This window comes from Diuraphis noxia, unplaced genomic scaffold (genome assembly GCF_037042655.1).
Source record: "Diuraphis noxia isolate RWA-SAM2 unplaced genomic scaffold, SU_Dnox_SAM2 contig0004, whole genome shotgun sequence".
NCBI lineage: Eukaryota > Metazoa > Arthropoda > Insecta > Hemiptera > Aphididae > Diuraphis > Diuraphis noxia.
This window is the reverse complement of record NW_028301714.1, coordinates 23,672,087-23,689,419: the sequence shown is the minus strand read 5'-3', so window position 1 is coordinate 23,689,419 and position 17,333 is coordinate 23,672,087. Positions and strand designations below refer to the sequence as shown.

General features: G+C 29.4%; 2 protein-coding genes across 2 annotated transcripts; both read right to left on the bottom strand.

The window, feature by feature from the left end:
• Positions 1–2,090: 2,090 nt before the first annotated feature.
• Positions 2,091–5,491, bottom strand: Xbp1 (X box binding protein 1). Its single transcript, XM_015520742.2, has 4 exons — positions 4,953–5,491; positions 3,148–3,244; positions 2,437–2,810; positions 2,091–2,366 (listed from the first exon to the last, which is right to left on the bottom strand). Exons 1-4 carry the CDS (start codon positions 5,135–5,137, stop codon positions 2,270–2,272), a joined length of 753 nt encoding a protein of 250 aa, XP_015376228.2. The 5' UTR covers positions 5,138–5,491; the 3' UTR covers positions 2,091–2,269.
• Positions 5,492–9,573: 4,082 nt separating this feature from the next.
• Positions 9,574–16,613, bottom strand: dx (deltex E3 ubiquitin ligase). The gene is made up of 10 exons (XM_089226921.1): positions 16,472–16,613; positions 16,126–16,403; positions 15,867–16,015; positions 15,622–15,796; positions 15,379–15,561; positions 15,089–15,291; positions 14,906–15,002; positions 12,177–12,391; positions 11,947–12,089; positions 9,574–11,693 (listed from the first exon to the last, which is right to left on the bottom strand). The coding sequence occupies exons 1-10, from the start codon at positions 16,486–16,488 to the stop codon at positions 11,396–11,398; spliced, it is 1,758 nt and encodes a 585-aa protein (XP_089083047.1). The 5' UTR covers positions 16,489–16,613; the 3' UTR covers positions 9,574–11,395.
• Between the last annotated feature and the right edge of the window lie 720 nt (positions 16,614–17,333).

Genomic DNA, 17,333 nt, shown 5'->3' with positions numbered 1-17,333 from the left:
ATAGTTAGCTATTTAAAATGACTAATAATTAAAGGGATTTAGAATAGCGACTTCTTTTATCCTATCTTTTATTATCAAATTAAAGCATATAATTATTATGATAGATTGGGATCGTGAGTATACAGATTTATAAAGATTATTTAAATTAATTAGAATGCCTGAGTCTGCATGTCATGAATATATTTATTTATAACAACCTGATATTTTATTATTTATCAGATGTATAATATAAACTCTCACCTTAACTGTATAGAAGTTGGTTGGTTGATGGTAGGTTACAAATGTCTTTTGAAATCAAGAGGTATTGAATAAAATTAATTTATAACACTTAATGTTTTTAATTTGTAAGAAAACAGTAACAATTTTCGTCAGCCAAGCAGCAATGGTCCGTGAATGGAGAGTATGTCGATTGACTTAATAAATCAGTGTAGAAGGTATATGACAGGCTAGAATGATGTTAGCAGACTGGTTGTATCATGTAAAGGGGGCTCTATTTATAGTATTGACCCTTGGTACTTGTTGACAGATTTGTTATGTTATTGTCGTTTATTATCAAGGTACATGGTAAAAGATGCGTGTTTTTATTAACGCATTTTTGTAATATGACTTATGGTATACATATGTATAGGTATAAAATAGATAGTAATTTTATATAATATTGAAGTTCATGAGTACAGATATTTTGTTATAAAAGTCGTAATATTAGTGTATTAGATATAGTAATGACATTTGATTAAAAGTAAGTATAAATGTTACTACTGTTAATAAGTATAATTTTGATTATTATAATGGGGTACAAAGATGTGTTATGGTAAGTTATATATTTTGATATTATGAATATTTTTTGATACCTATTGTATTAAGTACAGCGTTTAGATATTAATAATAGGTGTTTTATGATTAACATAGTTGAAATGATGATATTCGTAATATTATGAATATCATTACATATATATACATTATACATATAGGTATAGAATAGAATAATACTAACCATAGAAAAATATTAGGTACTCTATGTCTATCATGCGTTATACACACAATCGGAATAATTATTATTATCGTCATGCGAAATCGAATTAGCGCGTCGAACGAACCGCTAACGTGATATGAAGACCCAGGGTACACTATAGTGTACCCATATGTTTTCGAATATAAAATAAAAACGATTCATTTCAAAGACGTTATATAAATTAGACAACATTCGTTACTATCTCTTCTCACGGGGAAAAAAAAGCCGGAGATCAACAATGCGATCTAACGGAGTAAAAATCAACTGTAATTTTAAAATCTATTATCAATTTTTCAATTCGGGATTTTTTTCGATTTTTGATTATTAAATAAGTAGAATCACATATACATCATTCTTATCATTTTTATTCAAATGTACGTGTTTTTTTCACGTAGTAACAATTATCATTAAACTGAAAAACCAAATAGTTCATTTATAATAATTTACTGAATTTTGAGTACACTATAGTGTACTCTGGGTCTGAAAGGGTTAAGTTCAATGACCAATAGAAATCCATAGCTAAATTAAACTATTGTTATTGAAACCATTAATTTAATCATGCTTACAATAAAAAATTATAAATTATATATTATATAATTATAATTATAAATAAAAACTCAAAAAATATATTTTAGTGATCAGTGCTTAACATAGACACAGAACATACATTATGTATATATTTATATGGGACACAAACACAGAATTTATAACATAAAATTAAAACACTCAATGTTATTCAACATTATATAATAGGACACATAAATCTTCATATGAAAGTATACAATAGTAATACAGCATGCTTATTATTCTAACATAAATTAAATAAAGTAATATAAGTGTATCAATAATAACATAAATTAAAGTTAATTTAATATTGTGTATTTTAATATATTTATAGGTAATATTTTTATGAGAGTAAATTTGTTAATAATGGTGATGAACTATAACGTGTTCTGTAATCATATTCGGGAGAGCTAAGCGATTCATAACCAATATCTTCATACTGTTCGGTGTCCATATCATCTTCCTGGCATATTTCAAGAATATGTTCATCATAAGTTGTAGTTACTTCTTCAACGGCTTCTTCTACAATAATAAAACGTTCCAAAGAATCACTTTCATCTTCAGAATGTTCTGTTTCTGATTTAACAACCACATTTGACTTCAATAAGTCTATTTCTTCAGTTGGAATCTTAACTGTATCTGTAAGTGTGTCTGTGTCTGTGTTTAGCATGAACAGTAACTCATCTTTTACTTTTATGTCTGCATTGGGTAAATTAATATTTTGGCTGGGTTCCATGATTTCTGATGTGCTCCCCACCATTTCATCAAGACAACATTCATTAAGGAAACTCTGAAAAACATTGAAAAATAAAAAAATGGCCATCGCACTTGCAAAATAATATGAACTAAATAATAATTACTTCGCCAAGTAGTTCATCAGCAATTTTCTCCAAACGTTTTGATACATTGTTGTCAAGCCAGTCCATATCGTCATCGTCGTCTGGAAGCTTGAGATTATGTAGGATGGAATGGTCAGTAATAGGAATAGAATCTGATAACAGAGCATCAAACAGGATGTTCGATTCCGTTTGCCCTTCTGCAGAGGGTGTCTATTGGACACGGCAGGTCCATTAATCGAAATCTTGTTATCAACTGCTGTTGAACAGAATTCTGTAACTGTAGATTTTGGTATGGATGACTCGGTGGAAAGTTGTTCTCGTAACCTTTCATTTTCGGTGATCAACTGTTCTTGGTTGGCCCGTAAAATTTCTATTTCTTCTCTTAAATGTATGTTCTGAAAAAAAATAATTAATTATTTGTAAAATATTAAAAATGTACTGCAGTTACATTATTCATCTATTAAACAAAACTATTAGTAAAACTGATAACATTGAAAACATATTAAAATGGTGTACTTAAATATGAATATGATAGAAATATGTTTACATATAATATGTACCATTAATTGTTAATAGATCATAAAACCATTTCCATATTAAGAATAAAATATACAGTGTTAATACTCAGATAGACATAGATAGATACCTACTTCATAAATATTCAATAACTTAAAAGATTAATATTTTTTGAATATAAATACATTCAATGATTAGGTAAAAAAATGTGCACACCTCTTTTCTTAAGCCATGAACCATCCCAGACAAAATATTGAATTGTGCTTTCTTTTTATCCCTAGATAACTGTGCTGCTTCTCTGTTTCGTAGTTTTCTGTAAAAAATATATATATATTATTATTAATAAATAGATAAGTAAATCAATAAAATAATGTATGGATATTTATCTATAGGCTAGTTATAAGTTTTAAATTAATTTTAGAGAAGAATAATATTTTTATTCTCATTAAAGGACTCAAACTAATTGATATTTATAATATTTATTACCAAAATTATTGTTTATTATCTTTGCTATTATGTATCATTAATCATAAGTCAATAAGTTTTAATTTTTATCAATAAATAATAGTAATGCTAATTGCCCAATTACGAAAATACCATTTTAGAATGATAAATAATTCTTTACATTATTAATAATTAAAATAATATTTTAACTTCAAGAATATTTTACATACAATACCATACATACTTCATCGGCTATTATTATCAGGCAACTATCAAGTAATTCAAGTTCAGATAAAATATATTAATATCTTATAATAATTTCTAAAAATTACTTGGTCTAAAAAAATCATAACTTACCTACCTACATTAAGACTAATTAATTATTATGTTTATTACTTATTATAGATTACTATGAAAAGTATAATATACTCATTATATAATACTATTAGAATATTAGTAGTTATATTTATAAATGCAATACCTAATGATCATTACATGAATATCACAAATGCCATTGAAGTTTTTATTTAAGATGTGTATCGTGACAAAATGGCTGTTTAATTTAAATTTTTGAAGGACATGCTTAGAAATGTACTTAATTATAGTGGTTAACTTTAGTGAGATGGTAAAATTAATAAGGATAAATAACAAAGACATCATAGAAATGAATTGATTCGTCTAAACATACAAGATTTTAAGTATATTGATATAATATTGGTACAAATGGCAAAGCCCTCATATTTAATAATAAATAAATAATTATTTATGGGTAGGTCTTGTAAAGGCGTGTAACTCTTTCAATGAGGTAGTAGATAACGACCCCGCTGATTTTTTTAGGAATTACTATTAGTGTGGATTATCAGGTAACTAATGTGATTAATGCAAGTCCGAGAGGATTTTGGAGATAGTTGTGATAAATGTTCTTGGACTAGAGAGATGACATAATCATTTCACAATGTATACAGTGATTTGAAACATAAAAAAATAGTTTTTGCTTTGGTTTGAAGCAACACAGTCAGCCATTTGTAGCCGCAACAAGTGCTGGTTATCGCGAAAAATACTGCTCAGTGTTCATGCCGGAGCGACGGGGTCAACTGCTTAAGTAAATATCATAAACTCGCAAAAATAGCAAAATATAAACGCAATATGGTCGGCAGTCTACTCGTGTACCTACTGTTATAGTAAGTTGTTTGTTTTATCTACCCACCGATCACCCAACACCGTCATGGCGCGTATTTATTTATTTATTGCCGCGTAACACACCGTACTGAGCATAATATTATAGTATTTGGTTTATAAATTTATAATATCAACAGTGTAAACCGTAATAGGTACTATGGCTGACGCGTGGCGTTTGCGGAAAACGCGATTATGGGCCATTGCCCATTACAACAGGTGCGGCGGCGGTCGGGTTGTCGAGGAAGGAAGTATGCGTAGATAGCACGGCCAGTCCGTGTGTCGCGCTTGATGAGGGGAGGGGGGGAGAAGAGTTGTAATTTATGATGATATTATAAAATATTATTTTTATTACTACTTATATTAGATTTTATAAACGGAAAGTTTTCGGTTTTACTCACTTGCGCAAAATTTTCTCCTCTGGCGAGATGTTTTTTACGTACGTCCGCTTGGCCGGCGGCGATCTCGGCGCCATCGACGATCCGCCGCCGACGTCCCCGACGGCCATGGGCTGTCGCTGTTCCACATAACACATGCCTGAATTGAATATCAACATTTGACTGGGCCGGATAATGTTAGGCGCCATGAGATCTGTTTTTGTCGTCGGTAGTAAAAAAACGATCTTGCGACGGTGATAATGGTACCGTAATGCACGGCGGTGATCCAAGACAATACAATTCGAACTACACTCTCCGATCGCGTTATACGAATACGTTTAGATTATTACTTATTTAGATATCAAATGATTATGGAACCTATGGGTTTGTTACTTGTTATAAATAAAATTACGTTTATTAATTTATTATGTCCTACAGAAGATACGCACGGTTAACAACACCGAATTGTGATTACTGATTTGTGACTGAGCAGTGAACACTCACACATTCACACACTGTACGCAAAACGACTAAACTAGCGAAGCGAGTGGTGACTAGTGAGTGGTAACCGTAGGGCGGGGGAGAAGACGGTAGTTTTTTGTCGACATGGCATGGCAATGTGGCAAATATCAAATTCTCGACATCGATGTTTTTTGAACATTCAAATTCAAACATCGATAGTGAAAGCCCATGATGCAATAACATCGAAACATTACGCACGGTATAACCGGAGATAGTGTGTAGGCTAAGGCTACTACTTAATATTTATTATTTAATTATATTATGCTCATCTACTGAAAGTAATCAGAAAAGTATTAGTCATAACCCATTAGTCATGATTATAATTTATAATATAGACATTTAAAAATCTAAACGCAAAAATTATATTTACAATTAGTTAAGTTTCAAGTATATAATAACAAATAACAATATTAAATACAAGCACAAATATTTAACTTTTTCAATTGTATTGATACTCATCTTTTTAATAATTTTTTGATCATAACTCGATACCTAACTAATATACGTTTAGCATCGGTATTGACATTAGATCAGCGTTTCCCAACCTTTTTGCAATGGCGACCCATACATTTAATTTAAAAATATACTTTTTAAATGATAAATTTTTAAAATAAATAATTAATTTAAAAGTTGAAGTTATTTTGATTGAGCATCAAAGCCTCGACGTACCAGCGTACCGCTTATAGTAATGATAAAATAATATAATTTATATTTGTAAATTATTAATAGACAGTTATGATTTCTAATAGTTGGTTGGCGTCTATTATCTATTCACCTGTCGACATTTAGTGAATACTGAGTAGGTACTGAACTCACAGATGAGTCTTAGGGAAAAAGCCGAAAATAATAAAATTGTTATTTTTAATAAGAAATCAAATCTAAATGTTATTTTGAATTTAAATTCTTAAGCCAAGAGACCAAGCACAGACTATATCACATAGTTTGAGGTGGTCTAAGTTTAAATGATTATTATTAAGAGATATACATTACATTATAATTTATAAACAAAATTATAATAAAAATAGAAATATCCGAAGAAAAATTGCTGATTCAAAACATTCAATAGCCTTCGTTTTTGATTATTTTAAATTAAATAATTATTACCTTCAATGTATATTATGTACCATATTATTTATACTAGTGCGGAGGGCTAGTTATTTAAAAACTGTAGTAGTAATAGATAATAGTAGTATACTATAGTATTGATTTTATAAATGTATAATAAACATAACATTTCTTCGAAAAACTAATTTTTTTCATACGAAAACTGAAAACCTGTTTAGTTATCATTTAAAATTGAAAAATTGGAGAAAAAAACATTACTCGTTGATCATTATAATCCGCGAAGTCATATGTCGTCGTGGTCTACTGAACAAAAATGAACATAATGACGTTATAATATGAGTAAAATTATACTATGCTTGATACTATCAAAGAACAAACTTAATTTTGTTCTAACTATGTTTAAAATTGTACACAACAATACAACACACAATGCTGTTGTTTTGAAACATGAAACATGAATTAAATAGTAATATTTTACTATATATATTACTATTTATATATATTACACATTGAGCTCGAATTCCGGAAAATAGATTTAATTTTTGTTCTATGTATAATATATAGAAGTATAGAACGGCTTCTATATAAAAATATTTTAAATTTTAAACTATTTTACCTTTATTTACCTATTATCCTCTTATCTTCCACCAGTCTAATTTGTACTATTTATGTTATATATAACAAAAATTAGATACAGTAGGGTCTCGATAATCCGAACGAGATTGGGGAAGGGGTTGTTCGGATTACCTTTGGCTTAAAAAAAAACAAACATTTTATTGTAATTTGTATTAATCGTGAAAAAAACTAATCATTTCAAAAGACAATGAATATATAAAAATATTAATATAATTAATAATTATGAACTAGGTATTTAAAATATTGTTTTTTACTGGTTCTTATTATGGATTGGTATGCGTTGTCCCACATAATCGAGAAATATTTTACTACCGGTAAATATTTATAAATACATACATATTATTATTACGGCGATAAGATATATAATTCTCAAGCCCGTCCGGATTACCGCACAGATATATTATGTGGATTACCACATCTTTCGGATTAGCCCGTGTTCGGATTATTGAAACCCTACTGTTTTATAATAAATTAACAGATTATTATCTATTTTCAATCATTAAATTATAATTACCTTTGTGTTATAAGTCCTTATATAAAAAAAAATTATAATAACGATAAAGTTGAAAGTAGTTTACGAATAATTGTTATTAATTGATGAAAATCATGATATCTGCCTAGTGTCACGTAATTTGTATTTCGTTCCTTTTCTCCTGAACTTCTAATAATAACAAATAGAGGATTCAATAAATTAATACTAATGCACTATAATAAAGTAGTTCATAGAAATTAATAATTATAGCACTATACAATATATTATATATATATTATATTATATTATAATGACTAATCAGTCTAATGGATACATTCTTTATTTAATAGATAATATTAATTTATAATCTGAGATGCAACATAATAAATAAAAACTTCAAGTACCTAGATACATAAGTCATATGTGTATAACTATTTTATATCTACATAAATACTAATGTCAACACGCGAAACAGACATAACTTAAGTTATGAAAAACGATAAGTGAAAAATTCATTAAAAATATGTCACTTGATAATAATAAAAAAAAGTAAACCTTGGTTATTTATACGACAGTATTGTAATATGCATTAAAATATTAAATATTTAAACGTAGGAATAATAGGTCAGGCGAGAAATTGTTATTGTCGATTGTCACGCGATTGTTCGATCAACCATATGATATACGATAACGATATACCACTACTAGTTATATACTTATACACAATTATACACTACTTACTCTTTAATACCTGAAAAAGTTGTGCGGAGAGGGGGCACTCAACGAACCACACCAAAGAAATAAGTTATGAATAGGTAATGCAGATAATGAGCACAAACTTAATTCACGTGGACGTGACGGAACATGAATCGTACATATTTTGAACAGCGGTGACTAATAATAAACAAATCTTCGGAGTACAGAATAGGGATATAACAGATGATGTTGTTTTTGTTCCGTTCACTGTCTGTTAGTGTCGTATAATTATTATAAAAGCTGATGCAACAAAAACAGTAAGTTGCACGCCAAACATCCAAATTCACCCACTGGCTAACGGTTGACAATCACTTGCTGACAACCTATCATTTTAATGTGCGCATTTAGACATATTTATTATGTGAACTAAAGACCTTTTACTTAAAAGATCTATTACCTGTGACCAATGTTGATGACGCATAATAGCCATAAAAATTGAAAAAAAATCATTAAAATAAGCTTTTAACTTGATTATAGTTGAATGCTGAAAAAATTGTTTCTTTTTTAGTTTATTTCTATGATACATAATATGTTTTTATGTTATTTTACGTACTGTACAGCCCCAACCCACATCATATTTTTGGCCTTCTTGGTACAGAACTACAGAACTAAATCCAAGTCCCTCTTAAATAACAATACATTTTGAAACATTTTTCTAATTTACATTGGAGTAATTATTTGTATGAACATTGGGCGGCTTGGCCCCATACCATGGTTTTTTTAACCCCCCCCCCCCTCCTTAGGTGGACCTAATACTGAACATCTGTACTCTATGCCTTCGTAGGCGTTACTATATAAATAAATAAATGAATATAATATATTATATGTACAATATAATATGAAATATAAAATCATGTATTATTTAACTTTTGATTAAAGTAGGCTAAATTAACGTAGATTGCGTCGTTGAAGCCTTTTAATAAACATAATATAAAAAAGTCATATAATTTTTTTTTCCTAATTGTAATACATTTTTAATTGTTAAAAATTAGAAAAGTGAAAATTTATAGATACATATAACATAATGCTATTTCAGTTTAATAACCTTGACTCCAATGTTTCTACCGTATCACTATGCCTGTCCAGTGGCGTGCACACTGGGGCGGGGGTGTTCAAATCCCTCGCGTATTGTCGTATTGACATACCTTTTTTAATACACGTATAAAAACATAAAAATAAATACAATTTTAAAAATTTAAAAAAAATCTAATTTAATATTATACACTATACACATACTATAAATACATAATTATTTAATACACCCCTCATTTAAAATTTCTGTGTACGCCACTGTGTCTGTCGTACAAGAGGAACAATGAGGTGATGTCGGTTCATAGCCGGTGTAGCGGTGTTAAATACTTGTCAGTTGTCAGAAAGTATGAGGAGAGGTTTGCAACTAAATTAACATAGAAGGTATTGACGGTATTGTGCACCTGCAGTGTACCTATAAAAATGAAAAATATATAATTCATAATTGTATTGCCTATCAATCATTACTCAATTATTAAAGACGACTAGACGAGACAAACGAGACAACTATAGCGAAATGACTGACGAACAGTCTACTTTTATAAAAAGGTAATATAAAGGAAACACCATATTACAAAAAGTAATGATAGATAATAATACTTAATATATTGGGTATAATTATTGTAGTCGCGATAACGGAAGTAGTCTTGGGCGGTAGTTGCAATAATAGCCGTAGTCTCGTATAATAGGAAAGTACCATTTTGGTAGTCTTATATACTTATATAACAGGATTGTGGTGTTGTCAAAAAACAAGACAGTCTCGTATAACAGGAGAGTACTAAACTAATTCTTTCCTCGCTTCACTTATATACTAGTACTTTTACTACTATTTAAAATAATCTCTGATAATGATTGAATTGAAAGAAAACAACATAATTTTATGGATATAAAAATATATAATATAAAAAATTAATAATAAATATAATATATGGCTATTATTCTTACTTATTTTTTTTTATTAATATAAGTATTAAAAATAATTTTATTTAAAACTTCTTTAATATTAACAACAAATACATTTTTTTAATTAACATGGTTATCAACATATTTGGCTTAATTGAAATTAGTGTTTGTTAGTGAATATTAACAAAATTTCTATACAATTATGTTATTAAAAACAGTGTCATAATACAATAAAATAATTTCAGTAACACATTAAAGTGCAATGTCACCATTAAAGAAAGCTTGATTTTAGCTATAGCCAAAAATTGCATCAAATATGTTAATACTATTTGAGATATACTATATAAAAATTGCACTTAATATAACTGTACATTTTTAGACAATATGTAGGTATTAACAATTAAATAATTTATCTCAGTAAATCTTAAAACATAAAATATATATATTATATTAAATTACTTATTAACTAATATCAAGTTTCAACAACCAACTTATTGGTAATATAATCATAATTTAAGTATAAGTAGGAAAATATAAGAAATTGATTTCTTTGAACACATATAATATCTTTACATAATTATAAATTTTTAATCCTGTTATAAGAGTTGAGATTGTTCAGAAGAATTTCAATTATTTTAGTTTAGAAAATCATTTTATGGTTATCTAGAGAACAAAAGAAATGATACACGATTTAAGTATTTATATTTTCACCTTTTCTGAAAACATTTCAACAACAAAAATACTGCTGTTTTAATTATTTACCTTGTTTATAATACTATAATATTTAAAAAATTAATTAATAGCTAGTCTTAATATATATATATTTTTGGCCTGGATACACTTTTTTAGTTTCTGATCGATGTCACGTAATTTTGTTGTTGTCATAGTCACTTTTTAACAAAAACACAACTATGATTTATAATTTTCATTGTAGAGAAAAACAAGTATTTTCTTCTAGCTTCTTTGTGTATAATTTGTTAAGTATATACATCATGTGATGACTAAAGTGGTGTGATAATATAATATGATAAGATAGTTTGAAAATAAAACAGAATTAGTGCCTAATTTATATAGATAAAATTATTCAAACAACGCCATGTGCTGATAATTGTTCGATACATTCATCTAAAAAACCATGATGCATTCTAGTGTCAAAGTCTGTCTTGTGTATGATACCATTCCATGCAACAACATCTTCATTACCAGTCGTCATTGAAAGTCTAACTGTAAATACCAGTCGCCTTTCAAATGCTTTACTTAATAATGATAATACACGCCTTCCTTTTTCAGTGTCTGGCAAATAACAAATTCTTGGAAAGCCTAGAGCATAGTATGGACGGCCCGGATGTGGATGTTCTTCACCTTGAATTCCAGATGATATTCTAAACATTTTTAAAAATTATTGAAATTAAATAAAAATATATGTTATAGATTATTCATAATTCATAAATTTCACTTAAAAAAAAGATTCGTTAAGCATAAAAACCCTATTTTTAAACTTATTTGAATAAAAATTCTGATTTTTTCAGTAATTAAGTTAATTTTTCTGGCCATGAAAGCTTTTTTTTATGTGAATAAGAACTTGCATTTTAAAAACGAATAAGAAATAAAACTGTATTCATGTAAATTACTTACTCATATGTGATTTGAATAGTTCTTGTACTACCATATCCAGGTAATGACCTATTTAAATATGTCCACTTCATAGCACCCGGTGGCTGATTACCTCTTTTTTCTCCATAGACTCTCATACAGATTGGACATTGAATATACATCCACTAAGAAAGATTTAAATGATATTTAATTTATAAGGTTTTAAGCATCCTCATTTATAAACAAATATATTATTTTTAAATTTCAAATACCTGGTTAGAATAAGGTTGATTGTTTAAAATTGAGTTTAGACAAGTGAGATGCATTCGATGTTGACATATGCTCAAAGCTACAACCAGGTTTTTGTTAGATTTATTTGATGAGATAAGTGGATCTTGACAAAATGGACATGGCATGTCAAGTCCTGGCCAAATATCATCCACTATTTGAACATAGCAAGATAATTTCTCACTCACTGAATTCACTCCTAAAAAATAGAAAATTCAGTTATATTTTAAAATTGAAATTGTTTCTAAAATTAAAAACACGCTATCCTTAAACACAAGCTACATACAACTATGGCACAGAGTTATTTAGCTGCCCTGCTATACAGTTATAAAATTTGAATGGAGCAGCCTGGATTTTTTTTGAGAGTAATAAATATTAAAACAGCCAATTGTATAGTTTTTAGCATAAGAATTATTCTTAAATAATTTAATCATAAGTCAATGGTATTACAGTACTATACTCCGTACCATGAGAGAACGCATACGACAATAAACTGATTAGTGTATACAGCGGCTCAAATAATTAAAATATTATATGATTGTACAACTACGGATTCACACATATCAGTTGATGTGTATTACTTTATTGGTTCATATTATTAATGGGAGTGAAAAAAATTTTTTTTCTGTTACAAAATTGCAAATAGGTATTTTATTAATTGTATTAAAAAACAATATGTACAACAATAAAAAATACAAATAATAAATAATACTGCAGTAATTTAAATTGTAAATGTTTTTATAATAGTAATATGAAGAAAAAATGTTAGGGCATGTCAACGGTCCGGAGGCTTTCTGTGTTTTGGTTTCAAGCCAGTTGCCGACCGTTGATCTAAACCATTGTCATAATTAAAACAAAATAAAATAAAATAATTTCACAATAAATGTTTTTTTTATTTCATATGATTTAATCGTAATCGAAGTCTGAACTTGTGTCACTTGTAATCGTTAGGACGTGTGAACCTTGTTGTTCGTCCAGAAGTTGATCAGATATAACATAAATTTGCTAAAATTTATCTTCTTTTTTTTGTCACATGGGTAACAAAGTTTTTCCACATATTTGGAGAAACCTGTTCTATGCTTTCTTCCAATAGTTTACAAACATCTTTTAATTTATATGTCTTATAATTCATAAGGACATAATTTTTTACAGATGTCCAAGCAAATATTATAGGGTTTAATTCACAGTGATATGGGGGGGGGGGGGCAAACATACCACAGTTTTATTGGCAGCCTTCACTAATTTATCAATTACATATAGATCGTACTGTGGCTTTAAACCTTTAACACATTCCAATAATTGCGATTTAACTTTTGTGTGATCAACTACCTCACCTTTAATTTTGAGCCTGTTGATAATATCTATCTTTATCCAGGAGATAATGGGGCATCTTCACTGAATGATAAGACACATTGTCCATGACGATCACAGCATTTTTATTCAATAATGGTAAAATCTTTTTGAACCACTCGTAAAAATTATCACTGTTCATTTTGGGTATTGATACAAAGAAGACTGCCAGCAACAAAGGCATCTGATGATCCGATATAAACAACAATGAGCCACTTCCCCTAACTTCTAAAGCCTCCCCCTTTTGTCCAGTTGGAAGGCCCCAGAGAAATGCGTCCCTTGTCGATTTGACTGTATTCTTCACACATGTTTGTGTTCTAGTTTTGCTTACGTTTACCCATGTTTCATCCAAGTAATATATTGGTCAACCAAATTGATGGTGCTTAATGGCTTCTAAATATCTTCGACGACAACACACAATATCATTGCGTTCATTTATGCGCTATTCCAAGACTTACAGACATACTCAAAATTCAGATGTTTTAAAACTCTATACAAGGACATTTTTGAAAAATACGGCAAACACTCATCTTTGTTTATTACTGTTTAAGTTTTATTTAAGTCGAGATTTTATGGTTGTACCAAAACTTTTGTACTTTTTGCCTGATAGTATTTTGATTGAACTCATCAATTTTATCTGTTACTTTCGGTCAGATTTTGGTCTTGTTTGGAGATGTTACAGTTCCTTTGTTGCAATATTCTGACAGAGTAAAGCTCACAGTCCGTTGTCCACTTATACCACTTTTTTTGGATATTTTTTTTATTATTTCTTTCGCCATCAATTTTGGCCCATCTTCAATTGATTGTTAAGCCATTTTGGTTTTATACAAATTGACAATCATCATTTTTTGACCAAAGCCAACATACTAAAATAACAATTATATTAGTATAATATAATATACTATTATGGTATATTAAAAAAAAAAAAAAAAAAAAAAAATAGTATAGTATAATATAATACAATCATAAAAGTTAAAATAATTTTTACTTTTCCACAGGGCTTTTTTTCCATTACCTGCAGTTGCTTGTTCGATGGAAGAGTTATCACTACCTCCTTGGCTCATTTTAGATATAATAAATTAACATATACACCAGACAGTCAAAATAAAACAAAATACAAACACTAACGCAAAAAAATATTATAACAATTCAAGATACTAGGTAAAAAACACAAGACAGTAGCGTAAATGACGCTCGATGTATGAATCAACAATTGTCAGTTGCGTTGATGACAACAACTAGTCAGTATACACGTGCACTAACCAAAAACCAACTAACTTTGATAGCAAACAACTTGTTTTGGTCGGTTGCCATATGCATCCTTTCATGATACAGAGTATAATATTTTATAACTATAACATACCAACAACTGATTGATTTCTGCAATCTTCGGATTTTTGTTGACATTCAAAAGCATCATCACTTCCAATACTGCCACCAGAATAATCCAAGAGATCATACTAAAAATTAAAATAATTTATTTTTGACATACTTGACTAGACATAAAATAAAATATCAAAATGATGTATATTTTAAATTAATTTACTCGTGATGTGCGAAGTTCATGACTGTCATGGCTTAAATAAGTTGAAATAGTATCTACACTAGGACGTCTACCACTGCGAATGCTACTTGAGTCTAAATCAATTATGGATGAATCTGATTTAATTGATTCAGTATAGCTTTTAGTTGCAGTGGTTCCTATTGGCCATTGTGCTTCCCTAGATAGTGACGAAGGATTTTTATTAGCTGAAAATATTTAAAGATTTTTTTTTTTAAATACAATAAAATATATAATATAATATATGTATATAAAATATAAATCAAGTTACTTACCAAAAATACTTAATAAAGTGCGAGCTATATTAGTTCCACTATGATGGCTATCATTAACTACTTGTTTGTTTTTTTTATAATGGAGTTGTTTTTTAGTTATTGTATCTATATATTCTGAACTGGATTTTCTAATAGCTTCGTTTTTTGATGATAAATTTTTTATGGTGTCTACAACTGCCCTATCTAAAAATGGAAAAAATGTCAAAAATGAATAATACTTCAAAATTAGTTTAAAAAACTAACCATTAAATTGAATAACTTCATCTGATTGTATTTTAACTAGTGGGTACGGTGCTTGATTTACACGTCTAATATTACGTTTATATCCACTGTCATTTCGTACTTGAGTTAAATTACAAAAATTAATTGTATACGGAAAACCTAAATATGTCCGGCTTACATCTATAATTTGACAGCCCTATAAAATAAAAAATTGAGTAAAAAAAATAAAAAAAATATGAACTAATAATATAGTTTACAAAGCTCACCATTGCCCAAGCCGTTTCTAGGAAACATTGGGATTCCATGTCATATGTATGCCACTCTCCTGGTACATCACCAGCCCATTCCCATCTAGCTCCTTTACCAGGCAATGCATTGGCAGGATAGTAAGATCTGCGTACGGCCAAAAGTGCACCTAAAATGTTTTAATTTAATGTTAACATATTTTTGGTAATTAAATGTCCGATACGTAAAATGAAGACTATGGGGTCGCTACATATCACAAATCATTACCCAATAACTCACCCTCATTTTCTTCAGAGCACTGATACATCGTACGCAAATTAACAAACGAGGACTCCATGTTCGGGTCGGCGTCTCTCAGTATCACCCGGGTCAACTTCTTGAAATGAGCCCTTTCGAGTAATTGTGCCACTTCGGGGCTGTGAGGTTTCCATCGACCATTCCGGTTTTCCCATTCCCAAACGACCACTGCATGTCCTAGGGGCATCGTGTTGGTGCTTTGCTGGATCAAAGGTAATTTATCAAAGGCATCTGGATGGCGACGAAAACAATGCGTATGACTATTAGAAAAATTAAATAATTCACATTGTCACTATAATAATATTATTGTCTACGGGCATACACCTACATAGCACATATCAACATTCAACATACGTAGTCGTTTCACGTTTGATAGTTTCTACGGGCTACAACCTGCTAGTAGTTGCTACTTATATAGTAGTCCTCCTATCGGCGTCGTCCGTTGTTGTGTTTACAAATCGTATCATCATCACACTATCACAGTCCGGATGATAAGCTACCGATCACAGAGATGTTACTAAGGGGTTTGCAGTTATTTGTGGGTATTGAGTAATTGGTATTCGGTAGCATTAGGGGAATTTAACTCGGAATTGCACGCGAATTATCATAAACATAAATACATAATAGGTATTAGGTATAGTAATATAGTGAAAATTAACATCATAAAATAGTAAATACTAATAATACTATAGTAATTATTTTTATTTTATTAATGTTATTATATATTTTTTCATACAACCACGGTACAACCATTGTTCTGTGGTACAACTTACTGGCGATAAGAAATGTACTGTATGTTTAGTTGCATTTCATTAGCTATCGGGAGTACCCCCTTAAAGTTAGCAGCACAACTATGACAGACACTCATGAAACACAATATCCAACAAACTTGTTGGACATTGTTGGATCAATCTCAAAATTTGTTGGATATTATTTTCGCCGATAGAGCTTTCGACACTTTTGAGCTGCCAAATATACTACAACAGCACAACTTTATGTCATCAAAATGTCACCCCTATAAAAAATGTCAAGCGTGATTTGTTGGACATTGTTGGACCAATCTGACAATTTGTTGGGCATTATTTTCGCGGGGAGATCCTTTTCAACCTTGCAGGCAGCACAACTTAGAAAAAAGCTCTCCCCGCAAAAATAATGTCCAACAATTTGTCAGATTGATCCAACAATGTCCA